Source organism: Ictidomys tridecemlineatus, chromosome 11 (genome assembly GCF_052094955.1).
Source record: "Ictidomys tridecemlineatus isolate mIctTri1 chromosome 11, mIctTri1.hap1, whole genome shotgun sequence".
NCBI classification, from domain to species: domain Eukaryota; kingdom Metazoa; phylum Chordata; class Mammalia; order Rodentia; family Sciuridae; genus Ictidomys; species Ictidomys tridecemlineatus.
The window spans coordinates 5,575,931-5,601,912 of NC_135487.1; the positions used below are offsets into that span (position 1 = coordinate 5,575,931).

Sequence of the window (25,982 nt, forward strand, 5' to 3'; positions counted from 1 at the left end):
GTTCACTGATAATCACCCTCATTAGCTCCTGCCTGGAGGTCTCCTGGGATTGAAAACACAAGATTTGATACCAAAGTCCTGGTTGTGCCAATGGTGCTGCCTGCTGGGCTCGGTGCACACTGTGCGGTTGGTCAATGGGCTGCCGTCCGCCCGTGGAGAGGGTGTGCGGTCTGGGTGCCTGCCAGTGGCCGCCCCTAGCGGAGCCAGGCGGCCAGCGACCGCCATCCTCTCAGTGAAAGAGCAGGCCTTAGTGGCAGACGGAGATGGAGGAGGGGCGCTGAAAACTGGGGAGGCCCTGGGGCTAGTGCTTTCCCCGACATTAAATTAACGAGGGAGACAGGAAGGGAGCTGACGGCCTCTTCACACACGTGGCTGTTTTGACACACATGGCTGTTTTGACATGTTGGGGAGGCTGGGGATTGAGCCCAGGGCCTTGTGCTATTCCATCACTGAACCGTGTCTGCAGCACCCCTTCTTTTTTGCAGTGCTGGGATGGAACCCAGGGCCTGTGCAGGCCAGGCCAGCGCCCTCCCGTGGAGCTCTGCGCCCAGCTCGCAGCTTCAGGTTTAAATGGGACGAAACAGCTCTCTGCGGGAAGAGAATGTGCTGAGGACCTTCATCTTAAAAGACTGACCCCCGCTGCTGGAGCGGATGCCAGCGGAGGTTTAGCTGCACTGCTGTCTTCGTCCAAACTGCAGCTCTTTTGTCTGGGTTCAGATGAAAAAGCTGCACCAGACCCCAGCGGTCTGACGGGCGATCTTCCCCTAAGCGCTGTTTCTGTGTGCCACAAGCAGGTGTCAGGTTCTTGAGGAACACGTTTATCGCATCACAGTGGAGATGCCCAGCGTGTGTCTGGCGGGCACACAATGAGCTTGTTACCAAGGCAGGGCAGCCTGCGGCAGGCTTGATTGCAGGGAGGGGCAGGAAGGGAGAAATCGCTCTCAGCCATTTCCATTCCAGGTGAGATAAGGAAGGAGTGTTACCAGGGTCCAGGCAGACCCAGCCAGCCACCTGTACCCCTGCGGTGCCCCAGCAGCTCTTTGTGTCCACACAAAACCTCAGAAGCCCCATGCCCACCCAGGGTGTCTCCCTCCCCCTGTGTCCTGTGACTATCCGCACCCCACCAGCGCGTGCCATCTGGTCATCAGAACCCAACTCTGCAAGGTGGGTAGGGAGGAGGGGGAGAGGCCCTTCTAAGTCAGTGCTCTTGCTCCTGGAGCTGGGGACGTACTCTGTCATCAGTTAAGTTCGGGACCAAGCTTCTGACAAGTGCCCCCTGGGCAGGGGAGTGGCTGATCATGTTCTGACACACCTCAATATGACCAGGTGGTTATATATTTTTTCCTAGGAAGAACAGAGTTTGACCTTGCCTATCAGAGAACACAAGTGTACAAGGAGGGTGTGTGTGTACCTGGGAATCACGGACAGAAAGCATGGCAGCCTGGGTGTCACCAGGCTTTGCGGAGACCAGGCAGCTCCTGTTGACCACGTGTCACCCAGGGTGGACGCTTCTTTGTGTTTAAACTTCACTACTTTTATATTGTGGTTAAAAACCACATACCATAAGGCTTACATCATCTTAGCCAAATTAAAGGTTCTGTTCAGGGCTGGAGGGGGGGGTAGCTCGGTGGTATAGCACTTTCTTAGCATGCATGTGGCCCTGGATTTGATCCCCTGCACTGCAAAAAGCAACAATAACAACAACAATAAACATAATGTTAGGTGAACAAAGCCAGGCAGAAAAAAGCGTCACATATTGTACAATTCCATTTAAATGAAATTCCAGAATAGATCACTCCTTACAGACAGAATGCAGATTGGTGGTTGCAGGGGAATGAACAGTGACTGCAGAGGGACACAGGTTTTCCTTTGGGACGATGAACTAGATATAGTTGCAATTGCAAAACATCAGGAATATATTAAATGCCCTTGAACTGTTCATTTAAAACTGTTTAATTGTATTATGTGGATTTCATCTGAATAAAAATATGTGGCAATATTCTATAACAGGTGCTAACTGTACAACTCTATCTCCATGCTTTAGTGACCTCACCTTAATGTTAAAGGATAATTTTCCCCAAAAGATAAAAACCATGAGCCTTGGGGGTGGGCGGAGAGTAATGTGGCTCAGTGATGGCGCACACATGTAGCACTCCAAAGCCCCTGGGTTTGCCGGGTATGGTGCAGGCTTGTAACCCCAGGAACTCGGGAGGCTGAGGCAGAGGATCACAATTTTTTTTTTTAAGAGAGAGAGAGAGAGAAAGAGTTTTTTAAAAATATTTATTTGTTAGTTTTCAGCGAACACAACATCTTTATTTTTATGTGGTGCTGAGGATGGAACCCAGCGCCCGGCGCATGCCAGGCAAGTGCACTACCGCTTGAGCCACATCCCCAGCCCCAGAGGATCCCAAGTTCAAGGCCAGCCTCAGCAACTTATAGAGGCCCTAAGCAATTCAGTGAGATCCTGTCTCAAAAAATAAGAGACTGGATGTGGCTGAGTCGTTGAGTGCCCCTGGATTCAGTTCCCTCTACAAAAAGGATGGAAGGAAGGGAGGGAAGGAGGGAGGGAGGGAGGGAGGAAGGGAGGAAGGAAGCCCACCCCTAGGCTCAATCCTGGTCAAAACAAACAGAGCAACAACAAAACCCCAGGACTCCTGTACAGATTGAAAATAAGCATGTGCTAAAGGTTTTACAAAGCTCATTATTTTTGAGAGATCCGCAGACGGTGTAACTGGTTCAAAAGAGGAAGCAGAGCACTTGCAAAGGGTCACACGCTGCCTTCTCGAGGGGACTCCAGGGAAAATCCACGGAGGAAATCTGCATGTCTACGGATAAGAATCATTTTGCAATGCCGGGGGCGTGGTGGCCAACGCTTGTCATCTCAGTGACTTGGAGGATGGGGCAGGAGAACAGCAAGTTCAAGGCCAGGCTGGGCAGCTTAGCAAGACCCGATCTCAAAATAAAACTGAAAAGGACGGTGACGTAGCAGTGGCCGAGCACCTGGCCTCAATCCTCCGTAATGGGAAAAAATAAAACTAGAAAGAATGATTTCACAAGGTCATTCTTATCTACGATGCTCGATGCTCGGGATGGAGGCTGGAAGGCAGCGTGGGGCGGAGCCCTAGAAGCAGAGCAGGGCCCTCCAGGACACTCTGCTCCTCTATAGCAGCTTGAAATCCTGAAACGGGCCACGGTGGGAGCACCCCACACATCGGCAAACCCAACAAGTCAGCTGCCCAGCCCCTGGGCCCCTTCACTTCAGGAGCTGGGGCTGTCACTGGATGAGGGGTCCCCAGGAGGGAGAAGGGCACCTATGTGCAGTCCTGGCAGGTTTTTTGGGTTTTGTTTTGGGTACTGGGGATTCATCCTGGGGCACTTTACTCTGAGCCACATCCCTAGCCCTTTTTTATTTTTTATTTTGATACAGGGTCTTTAACTAAACTGCTCAGGGCTTCACGAAGTTGCTGAGGCTGGCTGCAAACTTGGTGATCCTCTAATTTCAGCCTCCAAGACACTGGGGTTCTGGGCGTGTGCTACTTTGCCTGGTCCTGGCTGGTTCTTACCCCACAGAAAGGAACTTCAGGGTGCGTCCAGAGAGGCTCAAGTGGAGACTCATTTAGGAAGGCAGATGTGTTCGGTAAGCCCCATGGATGCCCTTGAGGGGAGAGGGAGGGCAGGCTGCAGGGTGGGGAACCGCTGGTCTCCGGGGTTTCTTTTCGAGGAAACCTTGTCAGTGGAGTCTGTGAGAAGCCTAAGGAGTGGCATCAGCCCGAGGATCTTTGATCGCGGAGCCAGAGGAGTCATGGTGGTCTGTTTTTTTTGCAGAATCATGTTACCTGGTTGATAATGTGTAGAGCTCGGACCACGTCAGGGAGTCTCACAAGCTGGCTCTCTGGGTTTCCTTACGTCAGTCTGAAAACGCCTTCTGTAAACTCCCAAAGCCACAGGTACTAATTAGCTGGATTCACGGTCCTCTCAGATTTATGGGACCCTTGAAGAACTCAGCCAGGAGTGAAGGAGAGGAGGGCGTTGGGGGGGTTGTAGATGTAAAGTTCCAGTCCTCTTTCCCTCCCTGTCACCTCCTCCTGCCTATCCTTGTGTCTCCCCATGACACATCTTCCACTTCCCGCCTGGGATCTTGTTGTGCGCCCTCCCGCGGTTGAACCACAGGAGCATCCGCCCACATCCTGAGGCCCCTCGCTGGTCTGTGCAGGGCAGCACCCCCGCACCCCAGGAATGCCGGCTTCTGACAGCAGGCTCTCCGTCTCCAGCTCAGACCTCGAAGACGCTAAAGTCGCAGAAGCACTGCTCCCTGCCTTCCCTGAATGCGGCCCTCAGTGACCCCTCCCGGGACACCTGCTCCCAGGTCTGTGCCCAGCGGGGGCAGACTCACCCCCGGGAGTCATCCTCTCTATGTGGCTAACTGCAGGCTGCACTTGGAGCAGACCCTGTGATAAGGTGGCAGAGGGGTGGGAGGGGGCAGGCAATGGCTCTTCCCACTGCCCCCCACCCCCACCCTAGGATCTCATGATCTATTGGAAAGAAGACAGCCTGGTGGAGGCTCGCGCATGGCTGGAGTCCCGCGCTCCGAGGGCTGAAGCCAGAGTCACTTCAGCTCAGGAGTTTAAGAGCATCCTGGGAAAGGTCGCGAGATCCCATCCCTTAAAAGACTGAAAGCCTAGGGGTACGGCTCAGTGGCAGGGTGCTTGCCTGGCATGTTGGAGGCCCGGGGTCCCATCCCCAGCCCTGAAAAACAAAACTTAACAAAAGGGTACTGAAGAATGCAACCACACCTGGACATACCCTAAAGAGGACCTTTTCAGGGGCTGGGTTTGTGGCTCAGGGGTAGAGCACTTGCCTAGTACCTGTGAGGCACTGGGTTTGATCCTCCGCAGCCCATAAAAAAAATTTTAAAAAAAGTAAAGGTATGGTGTCCATCTACCAAAAAAAAATAATAATAATAATCTTTTTATAAGATAATTTCTGTCTCCAAACAGAAATTCTTCTCTTTCCTATAGAAAAAAAAAGGTATATAAGCTTGGAGTTATGACACCCTTCTTCAGTGCAATAAATTGTTAAATCTCCAGTTAATTTTTTTTTGCTTTTTTTTCCCCACCAAACCCTGGAAGTTCCCTTCGCCTCTGCACCCTGATGCAATGGGCCCAGGCAAGACCAGGGCCCTGCCGACTGCTGGGGAGAGGAGCTATGGAAGGGGTCCAAGGGAGAGAGGGGCTGCTTCCGCCTCTGGCATCATGGTTTTGAGGAACTGCCAGAAATCCTTGTGTAAAAGGAGGCACCCATCAAGTAAGTGTCCCTTCCCAAGGCCCCTGGGGGCCACTGAGGCCTTGCCCGAGGCCCAGAAGCAGGCGGGTTCCAGATGGTGGTATCCTGGGTCACGGAGCTCTCGGCCCAGTCATGGGGTGAAGCAGCGGCCTCAGGTCAGTCTCCCTGTCACCCCCAGGTTAGGTGAAACCCCGGCTGAGGGCCACATCGTCTGCCCAGAGTGATCCGGTCCTCAGTGGCGGAGCTGTGGTTGGAACCCAGGCTTCCTTCCCAGAGCCCCGTGGCGCACAGACCTGGTGGTGGGGACGCACCTGCTTCCCTTTTCCTCGGGGAATTGAAGCCACCCACTTGGCTTTGTACCGAAATGTGGCTGCCTGTGGCCCCCTCACCTCACCACTCCCAGGACAGCTGCCCAGGGACAGGGACGCTGCAAGTCACTTTCTGGTTCCCTCTGGAATGTCCTGGAAAGGTGCCTCAAAGCACCCAATGACAGTTGACACCCCAAACCCTCTCGGGGCTCTTCCTCCAGTCCTCAGCGGGCTGAGAGAAATTCAGAGAAAAAGTTACACAAGTCTTAAAAGAGAAGTGCCCGAGATTTGTTGGAATACCCAAGAAACAGCTCATGAGGGGGCAGGCTGGGTCCTGAAGACGGGAGTGAAACTGTGTCACCCCACCCCAACGCCACCTCTAGCCCCTGGCTGCTGCCCCATAAATATTAGGACCAAGGCCTTTCTCCTCTCACTGTTGGCACAGCCCACCTTCCTCCCTGAGCACGGAATCCTTCCCTCCTAAGCAAACCTCTGTTGCTGCCCCTTTTGGATGTATCCTTAAATATTCCCTCCTGTGACATTTTTCAAGAACCCCACTGGTCCTGAGTTGAGGTCCCCCTTTCAGGGACCTCCTCGGACCCTCCTCCGGTGACGACTGTGCCCAGCATTTGACACAGTTCTGTCATGATCCTTGCCCCATCCCACACCCTGCAAGGCCCACCTTTTCCTGGAGAGGGCCTTGAGCCCACCTAGGCAACCACTCTGCACCGAGACACACCCCAGCCCCCAAACCACCGATTTTGACATTCAAAACCATGGCTAGGGCTAGGAATGCAGCTGAGTGGTAGGGCTCATGCTTAGAGTGCACGGGGCCCTGGTTTCATCCCCAGCACCAAAAGAGAAAAGGATTGACATTCCATTCTTGTCCCATGCCACTCTGAGAGCCTGCAAAGGACGCTGGCCAGAGGACAGGGGCTGCAGCCAGCCAGAACGTACCTGGGCTTTCTCAAAAAAATATGAATTTGTCAAACATGTCAGTTAGACACTCTGGCCATCCGTGGCTGGCACGGCGACTCTCTTAACAACTTTGTTTATCCTACAGGGTTTGGAATGCATGCCAAGGTCACCTGGTGGGTGAGTTGGCACTTGTGACCAAGATGGCTGTAGTCAAGCCAAGGTGGATCCCTAGAGATAGGCTGGGAGTGGCTTCTTCCATTTTTCTCCCAGGTAAGCGCATGGCATGGACTTTAGAGATACAAAAGCCAGACAGAATCGCTAAAAGACTGCAAAGCGGTTACCCCCAAAGAAGAAACTGCAATTTAGTATTCCTTAAATTTGCACGTTGCACCTAAATAACAAAATTAGTGTTAAAAGGTATCACTTCCAGGGGATAATGTTGTTTTGACTTCACAAAATCCAGAGAGAAGAATGAAGAAACAAAGCTTGAGAGACATGGGAGGGCAATGTTCCAAGATGGACTAATTAATATGTGCCTAGGCCAGGTGCAGTGGCACACACCTGTAATCCCATTGGCTTGGGAGGCTGAGGCAGGAGGATCACAAGTTCAAAGCCAGCCTCAGCATCTCAGCAAGAGCCTGTCTCAATAATAATAATAATAATAATAATAATAATAATAATAATAATAATAATAATTTTAAAAAAGCCTAAAGCAGGCCACTTGGGTTGTGCAAGCCTGAGCGCCCAAGCAAGGCTGCTGGCTCCTCTCCCTGGTTTTGAAAGGCCTTCAGAGCACAGCCTTTCAGAGAAGAGCTCCCAGAGCCCCACACACCCCTATCAGGAAGCTGCAAGGCAGATGCAGGGATTCACCAGGTACCATAAAAAAGTGAGACATGATGGGCAGCTGGGCCTGCAGCTCAGCCCTGGAGAGTCTCCCTCCTGCAAATTTAGGCCAAGTCATGGGTGCCCAGTACCTGACCTGTTGATCCTCATTGTGGGACAGGGCCCAGGAATCTGTATTTGAATACGCCCCACTTTCTTCCTCCATGATCTTCACCAAGTAAACTCAGAAACTGGCTATCCCCATGGGGTGGCACCTTATGGGACATTTGCCAACACAGAAGGGCAGAGATGTCTCTCCAGGTTTCAGCAGAGTAGAAGGCTGCCTGACGTAGGCCAGTCTGAGCCTCCAGGCCCACCCCTCCCATGTCAGTGGTCAGTCCGTTTACCCAACTGCAGAAGAAAAATAATTTATTTATTTAATTTAAAATAGCAAGACTTTGGCTTTCACAGACAGTCAGGGGTTTACGTTACAATGTTGCATGTGCAAAAACTCACACTCTCTTATGCCACAACAGGAAGTCTGTAAAAACAGGTTTTCTCATGGTAGACATGTGAAGAGTTCTGTTCGTACCCTCAGCCTGGGCTAAAGAATAATCTTTATTAAAAAACAAAACTGAACAAACCAACTAACTTAAAAAAAAAAAAAAAAAAAACAACAACCAAAAAATCCAACCCTCAGAAGCACAGAGGCAGGAAGTGGCTGGTCAACCTGATGACAAGACCAAGATTCAGGCGTGCAAAAGGACGGGGGGGGGGGGGGGGGGGGCGCAGGGGATACAGTCAGGGGCTGCAGCGACCTTAAGCTGAGGCAGATAAACACTAACGACCAGAACGGAAGAGAACGGAACCCAGTGGGGTCCAGCAAAGTGTCAAAGGGGCAAAGCCAGCCTGGTCAGGCTCTGATCAGAAGCGACGGCCCCTCCTGCTGTGGGGGTGTGAACTCCCTCCCATTTGGTTCTGAACTCTGCCCACCCAGCTGGACTGATTGTCCCTGGCTCTAAGCAAGAGGCAAGGCGTTCTGTGAGGTGGGAGGGCCAGAGGCCAAGGCTAAGGCACCTAAGGCGTGTGGACAAGCCCATCCCCTGCCCACTGGGCCACTGCCACTCCTGGTAACCGTTCATCTGCAGCACCAAGGTGGGCAGCAGAGGAATTGGAAATAACACAAGGTGTAAATGTTTGGAGGTTTTTTACAAAAACAGACGATCCAGACACCAAAAAAGAATGGAATGAGAACTTGAATGAGCCCTAGCACCTAAGGCAGGTGTTCTTGGAGTCCCCGATTCCCTCTATAGGCCTTTTCTGAGCACAGCCAAGCTGGGGAGACCCAGGTCCTCGCCTCTGGGCACGCCTGGTGCTCCCTGCTGAGCAGAGTTGATCCTAATGTCTTTGCTCTGGGGCCAGGACTCTCACTCAACTGTGGATCATTTTCTTGTTTGCAGCAAACAAATCTCTGCATTTCTGTCCCATTCCAGATGCTAAGAGGTCTTCACCAGCTGTGTGCCGGGAGGTTTGCTGTGACCTCTTTAGGGGAGGCTGTTTCTGTCAGGAGATGTCCTACTGATAGGGAACCTTGAATCCTAAGGGGATTTCCCCCCCTCTTGCTAACTAACTTTCATAAAGAACTGTTTTCAAAGGAAACCAAAATGAGCATTTTAGACTCAATCCTCAAAATGACTATTCCTTTCCTGATACAGAATTTGGCTTTTGAGAGTCAAACAAACAGGATAGCACAGCATGGTTTTGGTTTTAATCCAGAGCCATCTTACTGGGTCCGGAAATCATTTCAGTTTTGCAGAATTCTGGCAGCACCCAAGGGAAGTCACTTGTGGGTAAGCCGGGGGTGTCCTTGCCGGCCTCTAAGGTCACATGGGTTACTCCCTGAGGTTCTCAGTGGTGGTGACTTGCAGAGATTGCTTTCTGGAATGAGAGGAAGGATTGGTGGAGGAGCTATGGATGCTTCTTAGAATCCTTTTTCTTTTAAATGTAAATGATTCCCCAGGCCTCAGGCTGCCACTTCCCCCAACCAACCGCCAAAAAGCCTCAATCTTTTTTTTTTTTTTTTTTTTTGGTGCCAGGGACCAAATGGTCATCCTTGTCCATGCCCAGCACACACTCCACCTCTGAGCTCTGCCCCTAGCTGAGGCTGAATCTGAAAGCCTTCACCTTCCAGGAGGAAACAGCATGTGGGTCATCTACTCTCTGAGCATCTTTCCTCCAAAAACGCAGGCTGGGATGTGAGCAAACCAGGCCCTCTCCCTACCCACCCTCACTTCTAGCCACCCCAAGACCGAGGGCATTAGGTGAAAATACCGGGAAAGAGAGTGCGGTCCTCAGGGTTCCCCTGGACGCCTCTGCCTTGGCACTGGAGGAGGGGACATGTAGTTTATGTGACTGACCAGCAGGGGGAGGACTCTGGATCTGGCCTGTGCTAAAACTTAAAACACAGTCCACATGAAGGGCGGACAGTCCACAGAGAGGAAACCCAGGGCCCCTGTGGTGGCGCTGGCCTGTACTCCCAGTTATTCAGAGGCTGAGGCAGGAGGATCACAAGTTTGTAGCCAGCCTGGGTAACTTAGGGAGTCTCTGTCTCAAAATAAAAAGGCCCGGGAGGTAGCTCAGTGTAGAGTGCTTATGGAGCATGTCCAAGGCCCTGGGTTCAAGCCCAGTAATGCAAAACAAGAGAGAATCCAGGAAGCACCCAGGGGACTGTCCCTGAGTGGCTGTGCTGGGCTGTGCTCATTTGTGGCAGTCACAGGTGACCTCAGGGGACCTGGTTAAAGGGAACTGCCCCTCTGCTGACCAGCAGTGTTATCCAAGAAAAGCTGGGCTCTTCAGGGGATCCCAACACCTGACAAGCCAGGAATCTGCCCTGTGATGTCAGGGCAGGGGACACACCTCTGGGTCCCTCAAACTGTAAACAGTGCTATATGGCTTCAGAACACCGAGAGCCCCCGGCTCCGAGGCACCTGACAGGGTCCCGCCTCACTGGCTCCGAGTTTCATGCTGGGCTCACACAGATGAATCCCAGGTGCACCAGGACACAGGCCCGGGAAGGTGTTGCCTGAGGCTCAGGAGGTAGAAAGGCTGAGCTGGTGGCTGCTCGATCACCAGGTCAAGAGCTTCACCCACGGGGGCTTCAGGTGCAGCAGAAATGCACCCTGTCCCTGTAGTGGGATGCACAAAGCTGCCTGTTCCCGGATAGGGACACAGTGCAAGGACAAGCTAACGCTCAGGTGCTGGGAGGCTCCTCTGGGGTCTGTCTGGGTTCCTGAGCGTCTCTGGTCTTGGAGGGCACAGAAGCCCCCGGAGGGCGGGCTGGGCTCTGGGTGGAGGGCTGGGAGCAGCAGCAGCAGCAAAGGGAGACGAGCCGCGTGCGGACCGCACGGGTGCAGAGCACGAACATGATGCAGTTGGCTCCCCCCTGGAAGGTGTTGCCGATTCCCTGTTGGGAGGAAAGAAGGGGCCTGAGCACAGTCTGCAGGCAGTCGCAGGGCCACCACGTGGGAACTGCCTGGACCCAGGATCTTTCCTGCCCTCCCTGCCCTGGGTGCTCAGCCACATTCCGGGCGGGCTGGACTGGTCAGCCTGGCGTAGACCGTGTTCAGGCCTTCCGGGTCGGGAAGAAGCAGGATTGTCAGCTCTGCGGGGGCATCTCTAGGTTGCTGAGAGCACCCAGAAGCCCCAAGCTCCCACTTCCCTGTCCTAGGCCGCTGCCCACCTGGGGCAGGGAAGGAGAGGGAGGGAGCCTGCTCCCTGCAGCCCCTCCTTGGTTGCAGCCCTAAAACTGGGACACAGGGACTCTTCTGTGGGACAGGGGATCTGGCAGCAGGGTGGAGAGGGCAGACCTACATGCAGAACGACCAGCACTGGTATCCGCACGGCCGGGGAGCCACAGAGGGTCAGGACGAAACGCACAGTGCTCCAGACGCGGAGGCAGATGAAGATGAGGGGGATGAGGACCAGCTTCTTGTCGGCCACGGAGGAGGAGCGGCGCTGCAGCTGGTGTGTGTCGCAGAGGATGGGCCGGTACTCCGAGAGCGCCTCCCGCTGCACAGGGGACAAGAGCAGACCTGACCAAACGGCTCTCTGGCCACTTCCGCCCACAGCTGCCCCGTCTTCCTGGGCACCTACGCTAACTAGCCAGGAAGGCAGGAGCAGGGCCTCTGGGGCCTCCTGGGCCTGATGCTCCGGAGCCTCTGACCTGGTCCAACCTGGACCCTTTTCCAAACCCTCGACTTGCAGACCACTGCCCACGCCCCATCTGCACAGGGGTGTCCCAAAGACGCCAAAACCCCTCAGGCCTCAGAGGGACGCCTGGCCTTGACCCTCGTGTGCTCGCTCATCTGCCGGGGGAAGCTCCATCTTCCTCCATTCCTGGGCCAGACACGAGGGCATCTCCCTTCACTCTTCTCTCTCCCCCGGTTTCCGCCCTCAGGTAGGTCCTGCACACCCTCCTGCCCACCACCACACAGGCCCCGCCCCAGCACCATCGCCACTTCTCCAGGTCCCCCCTCTCCTCCGGCCACCTCCCCACCTGCAGTCCCTTCTCAACACAGAAGCAGAGGGCTCCCTAAAAGCCCAGGTGGGTGGGTGAGTGCTCATTCCCACGCCTGTCCCCTAGTTCCCGCCGCCCCAGCCACAGGGGCCTCTACTGTTCTCCCAGCAGGACTAAGCCCTGGCTTGGTGCCGGCCGCTGGCCGTTGCCTGTGTCTGGAATGCTTTCCCCTCTTGGTTTGTGTGGTCACTCCCTTGCTGCCACCGCCGCCTCCCCTCCTTCTTCTAATCTGGGGATTGGATCCAGGGGTGCTCAACCACTGAGCCACACCCAGACCTTTTTATTTTTTATTTTGAGACATGTCTTGCCTGGAACTTGCCAACCTCCTGCCTCAGCCTCCTGGGTCGCTCCCTCACCCTCTCCAAGCCTCTGCTCCCAGGTCACCTGCTGGACGAGGCTGACACACTGCACAGCTGTTTCCCAACTGCCCCCTCCCTACATCCGGCCCTTGGCTGTTGTCTGTTCTAGCTCCTGTCATCTCCATCCTCTGACATCCGCCACCCTTGTTTTCAACTTGTTCCCACTACTGCACCCCACTTCTAGAACACAAGACTCCCCCAGCACAGGACTATCGTGTCCCTACCCACCCACCACAGGAAGGGCAGCTGGAACCCGCCTTGGCTTCCCGACTCCTGGGAACGTCTTTCACGAGAGGGAGGAGGCTCTTTCCAGATCAAAACCCAATTTGTAAAAATAGGTGAGCCAACACAGAACAGAGACGTGCACCGAACCTTAGCCGAGCCTGTCTGGGACCCCAAAGGCCCAGGTGCGGGGAGCAATGCACACCTGGGCCTCCCTGAGCACCCAGGTGTCCGGGCTCACCTGTGCAGAGCACCTGGCCCCTTGCAGCCTTGGTGGCAGCCCAGAGATCTTCCAGCCCCACCCTTTGGAGCTGCAGGTTTGGGGGAACTTCCTATGAGAGGACAGAGGGGTCATGGGCTGGAGGGCTGGGCCCAGACCGGCTGTGGGTTGGCTCCTCTTCAGAACACAGCTGCTCCCTGCCCACTTATTTTTAGCTGTCCTGCTAGCCCCAGGGAGAGAACAACGTGTGCAGTCTCACCTCCTTGCCCACTTTATTCCTTTTTATTGGAAAAGACTTGCCAAGTTGTAAAAAGAGAACCCATTGTCACACGCAGGAGTCAGCCTGGCAGGCACGGGGTCCCCAGGCTTCCTGCTCTGCTGCAGAAAGGGTGAGAGTCAGCGGGACACACACAGAAGGGCTTCTCCAGAAGGCGGAGCCTGGGGACCTCTACTGGGAGCCCTGGGCCTTCCCAGGAGAGTGGGAGAGAGAAGGTGGGGATGGAGAGGACCCAGCCACAGGCCTGCAGGAGGACAAAAGCCACTTCAGAGCCACTGCTCGATCTCGCCCCTCCAGCAAGGACTCCAGCAGAGCCAGAGAGGGCTGCACAGCTGGGCGGCCAGCGACATTTGTGTGTAAAGAGCCACAAGAGAAGACAGAGGGGGACTACAGGGGAAGAATTAGGTGGCCCAAGGTCACAGCTGCCGGAAGCATGCCAACTCAGAAGTGGCTGCTTAGTCAACAGGGTGACCTGGGTATGTGTGTGGCTCAGTGACCTAAGTGTGAGGCTTGGGTTCAATTCCATACAGGGCCCAGACTGACACAAAAAGAAACCAAACAATCAATCCCAGAATGACTTAAAAGTCGGGACACTCCCTCCTACAGCCAGGCCAGAAGGACGCGGACTCTCACCAGCACCCTGGCGGCAGGAGGCCTGAACTGGGAGGATTTCTTGAAATCTACCTTGCTGCTCTGGCCACGCGTCATATTTGCCTTTTACCTTAATTATTGAAGCCTCTTCCTCTCTGGAGGGAGGCAGGATCCATGTTTTCATCCTCATTATCAACCACCTTTCTGGCCAGCCCTCCCTACTGATTTATAAATTCCTGCAAAGCCGACCACTTTGACACTGTTCTGATCTCTGAGGGTGATGAGGAGGGTTATTTGCATCACTGATCACGCAATCCGCCGTCCTCCCTTCCCGGGGCCAGTTCCACTGGGACATATCCTCAACTTGTGTCTAAATTCCTAAGTGCAAGGCCGGCTGTCCACACGGGGGCAGTGGAGGGCTGTGGCTGAGGATGGGGCTCCAGGCTCCTTCTGCTGATTTCAGCTCAGTCCTTGGGAGCCCCAGACTTTCCGGCAGGCCCCTTAACTCTGCTTCCCACCTAATGAAGGAGGAACAACGGGACCGGCTCCTGACAGGGCCCAGACGCACACACCACCTGATACCCTCCTGTAACAAAGAGCATGGCCCCGGGCTGGATACGTGGCCAGCATGTGGTCCCTCCAGCCTCAAACTAGTTCTGTCCCCAGAGATGCCTCCTGTCCCCCAAGGGCCGTCACAGTGGGCACCTACCGCTCTGTTGATGTGCTTCCTGACCAGGAGGTACAGCAGGGGCAGCAGGATGTACGCCAGCATCTCCCACAGCTTCCCGGTCAAGAGCATCCACAGCAGGCGGTCCTCGGCCTCCAGGTCGATCCAGCACCAGCCCACAGACACGTCGGAGGCATCATAGCCGATCTTCTTTAGGGAGACAGCTGCCACTGTGATGGTCAGCGGGACACCCCAGCTGAGGAGTAACAAGGAAGAGGAGGCCCGGAGGTCAGGCCAGGCGCCCAGCGACGTCAGCATGGGCAGAGATGCCCGGGGAGGCTCTTTTGGGGAGGAGAGCGTTCCCCCAGGCCTAGAGCAGACAGTGTCCTGGGAAATAAGAAGGGGCAGGGGTTGCTCAGGGAGCCTGGCTCCAACCTAGCATGCCAGGCCTCCTAAGAGATTAATGCTAGGACATGGCGGGCTCCCACATGCCTGGCTCCTTCCAGAGGGGCCTAGGCACCAGGGTGCCAGTCCAGCCTGGGTGTCCGGGCTGTGCATGCATGCCATCAGCAGGCAGCCCCCAGCCAGCCGTGGTATACCCTTGGGTATACAGAGGGTGCATACATGGGTGAGGTGGGTGCTGGGCAGGCCGATTTCAGGGCCTAGAAGGGGGATGTGAGCATATCCTCTCTAAAGCATAAAGCCACACAGCCCCCAAACCCAAGGTCAATGCCCCGCTTAACCTTCTGGAGCACGTCCCCACAGCAGCACAGCTGGGATCAGGCCCAAGTCCCTTCCCCAAGTTCTCTGCCCAGCTCCTTACAAAGCAGCTTAAGTAGATCAGGGACACAACCAAAAGCCGCATGTGGCTCCGGTGGCATTGAGATGGCAGAGAGGGCCATTAAGAGCTTGGACTTTGATGCACTGGGATGGGTCCAAGTCATGACTCTGCTCCTGCTGCGGAAGTTATTTAGCTTCCACGCACCAGTGTTCTCACAGAGTGGGGACGATGACAGAGGTGACTGTATGGGAACAACCAGATGAGCATGCATGGTCTGCTACTGCAAGACTGTAGTTCCAGAACCCGGCCTGTGGTGTAGACACTGGTGCTGCACATGGTTTCTGACCCCAGGAATGGACACAAGTACCCACGTGCGGGGCCAGTGGCTCAGAGAACAGAACAGTCTGCGGAAGCACAGTCCCATCAGTGACGCCAGCAGCAGGGTTAGTTCAGAAACTGGCCATGAGTCGAGAACTCAGTGTCTGGAATGTGGGCCCTTCTGATAGGAAGCTGGAGACCAGCGACGGACGAGGTTAAGTTCCACCTGAGTCTGTTGCCCAAACTCCCCTAGATGCTGTGCCGGGGCGAGGCTTTCCCACACGCTGCCAGGCCACCGAGGGGCAGCATGGGGGCTGGAGGGGGGACGTCCACTCCCTCGGCCTGGCTGGGTGCAGGACACTCAGAACAGAGGTGACCCAGACAACCATCCACTCTGTCCTTGTTGCTGCCCTTTGTGGGGAGACCAGGCACAGCTGCCAGGGGCAGCTACTTCAGCAGGGGGCAGCAGCGACTGTCATCTTATTTTGGTGGTACTGGAGCAGGAACCCTTGACCACTGAGCACTTGCCCCAGCCTTTTCGTTCGTTTATTTATTTATATATTTATTTATTTATTGGTATTAGGGGGTTGGACCCAAGGACGCTTAACCATTGAGCCAGATCGCCAGCCCTTTTTATTTTTAATTTTAGACAGGTTCTAGTTAAGTTGCTCAGGGCCTCACCAAGTTCCCGAGGCTGGCTTTGAACTTGCAATCCTCCTGCCTCAGCCTCCCGAGCCACCGTGTGTGCCACCGCTTCCAGTTCAGGCTCAGTGATAGAGTGATCCCGGGTTCAATTCCCAGAATTGCAAAAAGCAAAAAAAGAAGTGTTAAAACTCCAACCTTAAGGCCAGAATGTGTTTTTCACCGCACTATGGTCTTCAAGACTCCTTGCAGGAATTCTAGGAATGGGAATAGTACTAGTGCTACATGTGGGGACAGTTGCCCTGAAGGAGACTGGACTTCAGCCAAGTCTCAGGCAGGGGCGGCCTCCCATCGGCTAGGCGGGAGAAGGAGGCTGGCTCCCAGGTCCAGGCTCCCTGGGAGTGGGCAGGGGAGTATTCCCTTTCCCTTCTGAAACCTGGGGACCACACAGTGACAGACCTGCACCCGGAGTTTCGATCTGTAGTTCTAAAGGTATGAAGTGACGTATTTCTTCTGTACTACTGGGGTGTGCTTGGGCTAAGAGGGAATAATGAAACAGTAGAGGGAAGACCACAAGCGGGAGGGTTGGGAAAGGGCTAAGGAAGGCAGCTTGAGCAACAGGCAGTGGTGGAAGGACCTTGAGCTCCCATCTCGGCAGCCAGGTTGGGGCCAGAAGCTGCTAGGAGGTACTTAAGTGGGTGGTGGGAAAAGGTGGTATCAGGGATCTGGTGGGGATAGAGGAGGAGGAATGTCCTAATAGTCCCGCAGAGCAGGCTGGACCAGAGTCGCAGACTTATGGATCAGACCATGGCACGCTTCATGTTTCACAACCGGCTCATCAGAAAAATGCAGATGTGTAATGTGTAATGTACGTGTGTGTGTGTGTGTGTGTGTGTGTGTGTATTCATGGAGAAACAAATTATCATAAGTTGCACTGATATCAAGATGCAAAGCACATAATCTAGAAATAAAAACACAATACACAAAACTCCTTATTGTCAATTCCCTACGACCGATTCTCACAGAATGACTTTGCTGATTTTTCCTGAACCCTGGTATCCACAGCCCACCTATGGATGTGGTCGGCAAATGAGAGAAGTCCCATCCCATGAAGTTGGTTTATGCCTTCATTTTCCTGATCAGATGAACGTGAAATGCAGAAAACAGAAAACAAGACCTGCTGGAGCTTCACTGGTCAGTGACTGAGCGACCTCTCTGCTCACCAGGCACTAGTTCTCCCACACTGGAGCAGAGTTTCCTCATTTACTGGTGTCCCATGACACCACCTCTTCTCCTCACCTTCTGCCTAAAAGATTGGCTTCCACCTGCCCCAACATGGCGGCCAACTCTGCTTAAGTTCAGTGGTCACACTTTTAGGTTCAAAATGTGCTAGTAACTACCTCCGTCACTTTCTAAAGTCTAGATCAAGGCCTGGCAAACTGCAGCACTCGGGACAAATCTGGTTATTCTTTAGTTATAGGTGGACACAATATCTTTATTTTCTATTTATGTCGTGCTGAGGATCGAACCCAGTGCCTCACGCACACTAGGTGAGCGCTCTACCTCTGAGCCACAATCCCAGCCCCCTGTTTTGTTTTTTTTTAAATAAAGTTTTATTGCAACACAGCCACACCCATTCATTTACATATTCCCTGAGACTGTTTTGCAGCAGGGTTGGGCAGTTTCAATGAGACCACAAAGCCTGGAAAGCTGAAAATACCCTCAAGTCCCTCCTGGGAAAAGTTTGCCAACCTCAGCTTCAGGGAATCGACAAAGCAATAGGCCACACCTTTGTTTGTACTGTTTACTGAGTCCATGGTGTAAACAGTCCCACCATGGCCAGTGTCAGGCCATCAGCATCTGTAGATAGGAACAGAGGCCGCAGCACAAGCACGCGGTTCTACAGTATTTCTGTGACTTTCATGTGATAGAGGTGAGCTACCTCCAGCACCCAGCGTGGAGCATTAATGTAATTAATGAGGATTAACACAAAATAGAAGTTAATGTTTAGTAATGGTGGTATCTAACCATCAGCTCACAAAATTCCCTAACAAGTGGGTCTTCCCAGCTGATTCCAGGATACCACTGGGCAGAAGAGAGAGAGAGGAGCCACAGGGTAAGGAGAATGTTGGTGTTCCTGGGACCTCTGAGCAGCTCAGCTGCCCTGGCAGAGTGGCCACAGGAGCTATAGTGGTTGACTACAATTCTGACGTGACAGTTTTCCCCCTTTGAAAAAGCAGCCGACAGTCACAAACTAAAGTCAGAACTAGTTCAGAGATGCCTGCTCCTAGAGGAGACCCAGGGACGGACTTGATTACGACCCATGTGGTGCCGGGGTGGCCCCACAGTCCCAGGAAGTTCTGCTAATCCTCAGCCCCCGCACAGAGATGGCCAAAGGGGGAAGCTAAACTAGGAGCGGGGAGGGAAGAGTGCGGTTAGAGCAGGTGACTGATAAGGCTGGGGGTGTCTGGGCTGGGCCTGCCTAGCCGGCTACACCCTGAGCAGATAGATCCCTGCTCCGAGGGAGAACCCAGGCTTCTCCCAGAATCACCTGGGCCCTTGGTTCGTGTCTGCCTAGCCAGGCTGCACGGCTTCCTCCCCTATCGGAGAGTTACTGGTTGAACTGCGTGTCCCTGAAATTCATCTGTTGCAAGTCCTAACCCTCAGGACCTGGGAACGTGACTGTGTTCGGAGATAAAATTTTTCAAGAGTCAATTAAGTTAAAATGAGGTCACCAGAGTGGGTCCTAATCCAGTAGGGTTGGGTCTTCACAGGAAGAGATCAGGACATGACAACTAGGTGAGGACACTTGGAGAAGATGCCATCCATAAGCCAAGGAGAGAGGCCTCAGGAGGAGCCAGCCCTGCCCACGCCTCGTCCTGGACTTTCGTCCCCCAGAGCTGTGAAAGAGGAAATTGTTGCTGCTTGAGCCACCCAGTCACCGCAGCCTGAGCTGATTAGCACAAGCGGCTTCCAACAAACACGGGGGACAGAGCTGTGGGCTCCTAGTCCCCGGGAACCCCAAACCCAAAGGACTGGTGGTGCTGGTCAGGGACCCAGGTGACCTGGGGAGGGGACCTTCTGGGAACTCAGTGTCCTTTCTGTCATAAGTGTCCTGCAGGGAAGTGGAACTGGACTTGCCACGCAGGATTAGCTTCGAGGTGAGCAAACGGCCTCCTACCCTTGAAGTTCCTGGCATCTGTCGTCTGAGGACAGGTAGCCGTAGCCTCCGGAAGAGCCAGCTCCGGGCTCCCGACAACCCCCGTCCAGAGCCTGGTCCCTCCAGACCCCAGCTCTGGCCGTGAGAGCGTCACGTGGCCCCTGACCTCTCCCACCAGTCAGGGTTGGGGGACACCCCCTCACTTCATGTAAAGACGGGAGCTGCCCACCGCTTTCCAGAGATTGCTTCAATCCCTGGCCCTGCCTCGGGTCCCACAAAGGGCTGAGCTCTGAGGGCTGGAGACCCTGCGCCTCTCCCTCACCTCAAACCCCACTCCTCCTTCAAATTCTGGAGGTGGGCACCTGCTGGAGAAAACAAAGGGGGTCTTCTTCCTCCCCTGTGGGCCAAATAGCCGCTCCTGGTGTGAGTACTGTGGCAACAGAGAGCCTTAAATGCTAACATTAACTCAAAAAAATGCTTTGGGAACAAAACCACACACCCTGCAACAATGTGCCAATTTAGAAAACTCCTGAGAGCTCAAGGCCGGGGGCGCCCAGCTGCGGGGAGTGAGGCCGGTGAGAGGCCGCTGGCCGGGTACAATGGACACTTGTCCAGCTCATGGGGCAGAGCGCTAGGCCGTGGGGGAGGTTAAGTGAGTCAGCCACTGGGCCAGGCCGCCATGGGTCACTGCAGCTTTGGTGCCACCATCCACAGCCCTCAGCTCAGAGGTGCTTCCTACCCCCTGGGTTCCTGGCCACTAGGCCCGGGAAGGGCCAGGGGGCGGGCAGCCTCTGAGCTCCTGGCCCCTGGTGCTGGTCCTCAGCACCTGTCCTGGGCTTCCCGTTGCACACACCAACTTGGTGCTGTGACCTCACCATCTCATGGTAAGCCAGAAAGCCTTTTTTTGGGAAGAAACAAAAGCCAGTTCAACTTTTGTCCCTTTGGAGAGTAGTGACAAGGGGTGCCCTTCCTGAAGCTACCTTGTGCATCCCTCACTCAGGGCTCTCTGTGTGGGGAGTGTCTTAGTTCACGTTCTGCTGCTGTAACAGAGTGCCTCAGGCTGGGCAAGTCACAAACAACAGAAGCTTATTTGGCTCAAGGTCTAGACATCGGGCAGTGCAAGAGGCGGGTGCCAGCATCTGGTAAGGATCACCCCATGGAGGAAGGTTGAGGGGCATCTGGAGAGAGAGAAAGAGTGGGGACCAAACTACCCTCTCTTCCAGTAGCAGCACAACTCTGCAAACCCACAGAGCCCCAGCACACCAGCTCTCAAAGGTCCCCTTCTTAATTCTGCTACAGAGGCGATGAAATGTCAACATGAGTTGTGGAGGGGACAGCCGTGCAGATAACAGCAGGGACGACCTGAGACTCAGCTCTGCCCAAGGCCGCCACTTCTGCTGCACCGCGAGCTCCTTTCCAATTACAGAACTCAGGGCCTCCCTCTCAGGGCCCTGTTTCCCCTTTTTGCCGGGTTGGGACTTCCCACTCCCTGCAGAGCAGGGTTTTTAGGGTTGGTTTGGGGTGCCAGACTCCTTCTCCCGCAGTGACTCCAAGAAAGCTCCAGAGGCTGGGTGCAGGGCACTGGCCGGTCCTGCTCGCCCACTCTCGCCTCAGCAGAGCCTGAGAAACTCGGAGACTGCTGGAGACGCCCGGCCCAGACTGCACCCTGATCCTGCGAGATGAACCTCCCCAACCCAGCCACCGGCAAGCAGATAGGACGAGGGCTGTCACCTGGCTCCACTGACCTGACCCCACTTTGTGTCACCAAAGGAGCCTCGACCTTGGGGAAGCAGGAGCTGCCGAGGGCTGCAGGGGGGACAGTTGAAGGCTTACCTCACCGGTCGTACAGAAGGAAGGCGAATGTTCCCTTCTCTGCAGCCCCAGCCCCTCCCTCAGGTGACACACAATCACGAAAGCAAAACCGTAATTAAGAAAGAAAAGCAGCAACTCTGCAGCAAGGAGGCTGCAGATACCACCTTGGCCGAGCAATCAGAGCCACATCACCACGAAGGGAACCCACCAGAGTCACCCCGGGGTGGGGGGATGGGCTTCAGGGACCCAAGTGCAGACCTGAAGGCCATCAGGAGGAAGCTTCAGACAAACCCAGGAACGTTCTATGAAGTACGTACGGCAGAACATTTAGGAAAAATGCTGGCGAAACGGGTATCTCCCCGCACTCTTCAAGATGTCAGTGTTGTAACAGATGGAAGAACTGAAGGGGAGTAAAGAGGCACGGAAAGTCAAGGTCCGAGGGATTTTCTTTTGCTCTCAAGGATGCTGTTAGGCAATGGACAAATATCTCAATAAACAGTGTTCCTCCTGCTAATTTCCTGCCTTTTTTTTTTTTTTTTTTTGTATCAGCGATGGAACCCAGAGATGCTTAACCACTGAGTCACCTTCCTAGCCCTTTATATCTTTTATTTTGAGACAGGGTCTCACTAAATTGCTGAAGCTGGCTCTGAACTTGCAATCCCCCTGCCTCAGCCTCCCAGGTTGCTGGAATTATAGGTGTGAGCCACCACACCTGGCAAATTCGTGGTTTGGGTAAGTGCACGTTTCTGTAAGAGACTGCTGCCTTCCGGCAGTACACACTGAGGTATTCTGGGTTGAGGGGGTACCTTGGCTGTGACTCTTAAGTGGTTCTGGAAAAAGTAACTGGAGAGGAAGAAGCTAACATGATAAAATATTAATATGTGGGAAATAAGAATAAATAATTGTTGAAATTATTATTTGTGGGCACACCTGCGTGTGTGGGCTGGGGATGGGACCCAGGACCACATGTACACTAGGCAGGCAAGTGCTCTACTGCTGGGCTACACCCCCAGCCCTATGGCTGAAATTCTATCTCAGATTTCAAAAACTAGAGGTCAAGACACAATCACAAGAGCATGGACCGTGGAGTGGGTCATAACCAGGTTCTACTCCTAAGCCTCCCAAGTGCGTGGTCTTGGGCCATCTTGTCTGCTATGAACGGAGGGTGCTCACCCTGTCCATCTGGCTGGGTTACCTGTGCTCTATGAGCTAATGAATGGGACAGCACTTTACCAAGCATGAGGAACCACAAGCAGCTCATGATGAAAGACTCTTTCCCTGAGGATGAAGTCTAAGCTATTCTCCTTTTCTAAGGAGGAGAAAAAAAGTCTGTAAATGGAACCATGTTAGGTGTCATCATGGCTCACCAGGGGCCACACAGGTGCTTTCCTGGGAGCTCGTGAGTGTGCGGGATTCTCTGGGACCCTCTGTGTTTCCACGGCTATAATCAGCTTTAGAGATGGCTTTTTTTTTCACTTCTCTTTTTATCATCCATTTAAAAAATACAACCTGGAGAGTTTGCAACCAGTACTCCTCAGTGACATGGCATTTCGAAAGGGAAGGATAGTCTATCACTTATTGTTCCCCTATTATTGGGCACTGAGGTTGCTTCTAAATTCTCACTATGACAACAGTACCTCACAAGCTCCCTTGAACCTTGAGCTTAGTATGTATTTTGGATGGTCTTCTCAGACTAGATCCTGGAAATAGGATTACTGGATCAGGGGTATGAACCAAATACTTTCTACAAGGATTACTTCAATTTACAATGCCAGTACTAATGTAGGAAAATGCCAGTTTCACTGTCATTTGTCATATTAGTATTCTACCTTATTATTTTTTCATCTAACTTAATTGATGAATGGTACCTCATTGTTGTTTTGGCTATTAATGGGATTAAATTTGTTTTCCATATACATTTATCAGATGCTTTTACTATTTTGCCTGAATGTATCCTTTGTTCCTTTTTCAGGACATTGGTGGGTTTTAAAAAAATCAATTCTTAGCTGGATATGGTGACATACACCTATAAATCTCAGTGACTTGGGAGGCTGAGGCAGGAGGATTGCAAATTCAAGGACAGCTTGGGCAACTTAGGGAGACTCTGTCTCAAAATAAAAAATAAAAAAGGGCTGGAGATATAGCTCAATGGTAGAACACCCTGGATCCAAGCCCCACTAGCACAAATAAAACAACAACAACAACAACAAAAATATATATATATATATAAAATCTAAAATTCTTCAGATATTCACCTTCCATATTGTCATATTTTAAAACAGTTTCCAAGACTGAAATGGTCAAAAGTGGATGATCAGGTAATCTGTGCCTAAAGATGAGCTTTATCACATCACTAGGTCCTTCAGCAACAAGAAATTAATTCTCCAAAGAAAAATATGGGATAGTCCTGAGCAAGCTCAATAAGTCTGGGAGGATCTGGGTCAATAAATAACCTGTTGGACAGGTTAGAACAATTCCTTAAACACAGCTTTCCCTAGAAGGAAGGCTTCCCTAGCATCACAAAAAAAAAAAAAACAAAAAAAAAAAAAACAAAAAAAAACCCAAAAAACCTGCCATAGGGTCCCTGATGAGAAATGTACGGAAAGAACTCCCACCTCAGATCTGTTAGGAAATCATCTTCTATAGGAGCTGCACCAGGTTCTGGGTATCACTTTACTTATTCATTTATTGGAACTGGGAATTGAACCCAGGGGCACCTTACCATTGAGTGCCCCCCCCCCCAGCTTTCTTATTTTATGTTGAGAAAGGCTCTTGCTAAGTTGCCCAGACTGGCCCTGAACTTGTAATCCTCTGAACAGCTGCGATTACAAGTATGCACCACCACACCGAGCCTGATTATCACTTTAAAAAAAGTAACGTATTAAATATTTTGGAAAAAAAAAAAAAGAAGAAGCTGGGAAGAGAAGAGATTCTTGCAAAGAAAGGTCCGGTCTTAGATACTTCTTTAGTACCTGGGAACTACAGTGTTCACACTGCCCACCTCAACCCAAGCTGCCATCAAGGATGGCTGGTATCTGACAGTTAGCCTCAGGTGACACACTGCAAGGGGTAGGAGAAATGGTTGCCCCCCTCTCTGGGTCCCTGCATCTGAGCCACTTTTTGAGTGACACAGTGCGAAGGTTTTGATTTGAACAGCTGAGAAGCAGGACCCTTAGTTTCTCAGGGACCAACTGGCCTTCATCCAGCAGCTACTAGAGCTAGAGGTCAAGTGACTCTTCCCAGCTGGCTGCCTCAGCGTGTGACACCCAGGTGACCTGTCTCTACCAAAGTGCTGACTATCCTCTTAGTCCTTGGAAAACACTCAAGTTTTTAATAGAAAGGATTCTATAATTAGGACAGTCTTTGGTGCTCTGATCTGGGGGAAGGAGAAGAGAAAACCAACCCTAGGATTCCTGCCTTTGCTTCAGCACAGGACACCACGAGAAATCCGAACCCTGAAACCTCACCAGGAAGGATGGACCTTCTTTGGGTAGGGCTTTCTTGCTGAGATGCTTGAAGGCTAGGGCATCACAGGACAAGGCCTTGGGTTTCCTTGTTCTTAGAGACTGCAGGCAGCGCTCAGCTTTCTTACACTCCATGGGTTGTTATTGACCTGTCTTAGAGCTCCTGAATTCTGGAAAGCCAAGATCACCTAGAATGGCGGCTGGGCCCTGAAGTTCAGAAATGACCAAAGACAAAGATGAAAAGATGGTCGGTCCCTCTGCAAGTTTTACAGCTGGGACACTGTGGCCTGGGAGAGGCTGAATGCACCACACCCACTATAACATGGAGGTGGCAGTTGCCTGGCTCCGAGCACCACAGCCCTCTAACTCATTTCCCATCCTGGGGATGGAGAGCGTTTCCCCGTGGGCAGCAAGAAAGGCCAGAACACAGTGAAGCAGGAGTCAAGTGCACAAAGCGTTGCACCAGAGCCTATTAAGTGATCAGAGCTGGGCCCTGAGGGTGAGATCTGTTCCCGTTCCCCATCTTGCTAAGAGGCTCCAGCTGGGGCAGGCACAAGGGACGCCCTCTGCAGGGATGCTCAGCTTGATCTACAGCTCCTGCAACCTGGGCACCCTCCGGTGGGCCCAGGGATGCTGAGGGGCACAATTGTCCACTGGGCGCCTGACCAAGCCGCGGCCTGCGGGAGGGGGCGCGAAGGAAAGCAGGCAGGACCGGGCGGAAGGTGGGACTGAGTGGGGGGCCCGCGGGAAGCAGCAATGCCACACGCACCTGACAGCGTGGAAGGCCCAGAGTAGGCGGTCGGTCCGCGGCCCCCGCGCGGCGTGGACGATGCTGAGGTATAGGTAGAGGGCGATGGCCACCGTCCAGAAGAAGGAGCTCGTGTTGGCGAAGGTGGAGACCGCTCCTTGCAGCACGCAGTCCCACGAGGGGCCCGAGAAGTCCTGCAGCACCCCGTAGAAGTAGGAGGCGGCCGAGAGCAAGTCGGCCAGCGACAGAAAGAGCAGCAGACGCCGCGCCCGGCTGCGCAGGTCGGGCCAGAGGGCGTGCGTGGCCACCAACAGGCCCGAGCCCAGCGCCGATAGCGCGCACGACAGCAGCACCACGGCGCGCTCCGACGGCAGGAGTTCGGTGGGCGGTGCGGGCGGCGGCATGGCCGGCAAGGGCTCCGGGGCAGGCGGCCAGGGGGCCGCGGGCGCAGGGACGCCGCGAGGTCCAGGCTGGGCAGCGCGGGCGGCGGCCGCCGCCGTCTAGACACCAAAGTGCCCGCGGCTCGCGTCCGGGCCGGTCCGCAGTCCCGCGTCCCGCCCCGACCACGCCCCCGCAGCTCCACCTGTAGCCCCGCCCCGTGCATGGCCCCGCCCCGATGCCCCGCCCACCGCCTCGACCACGCCCCCACGGCCTGTCCCGGCGCCCCGCCCCCCACACCCCTCGCCCCGCCCTAGGCCACGGCCACAGCCCACTCCTCACCTTGCCCAATCGTAGGCCACGCCCCTGCACCCCTACACCTCTCCCCCGTGGGCCCCACCCCCAGGACCCCCCCCCCCCTCCCGCCGCCCCGCTC

The 25,982-nt window shown here is 53.8% G+C and overlaps 1 protein-coding gene across 1 annotated transcript; it reads right to left on the minus strand.

The window, feature by feature from the left end:
* Positions 1 to 7,743: 7,743 nt before the first annotated feature.
* Positions 7,744 to 25,726, minus strand: Gpr157 (G protein-coupled receptor 157). The gene is made up of 4 exons (XM_005334748.5): positions 25,190 to 25,726; positions 14,286 to 14,499; positions 11,202 to 11,399; positions 7,744 to 10,794 (listed from the first exon to the last, which is right to left on the minus strand). The coding sequence occupies exons 1-4, from the start codon at positions 25,570 to 25,572 to the stop codon at positions 10,582 to 10,584; spliced, it is 1,008 nt and encodes a 335-aa protein (XP_005334805.1). The 5' UTR covers positions 25,573 to 25,726; the 3' UTR covers positions 7,744 to 10,581.
* Between the last annotated feature and the right edge of the window lie 256 nt (positions 25,727 to 25,982).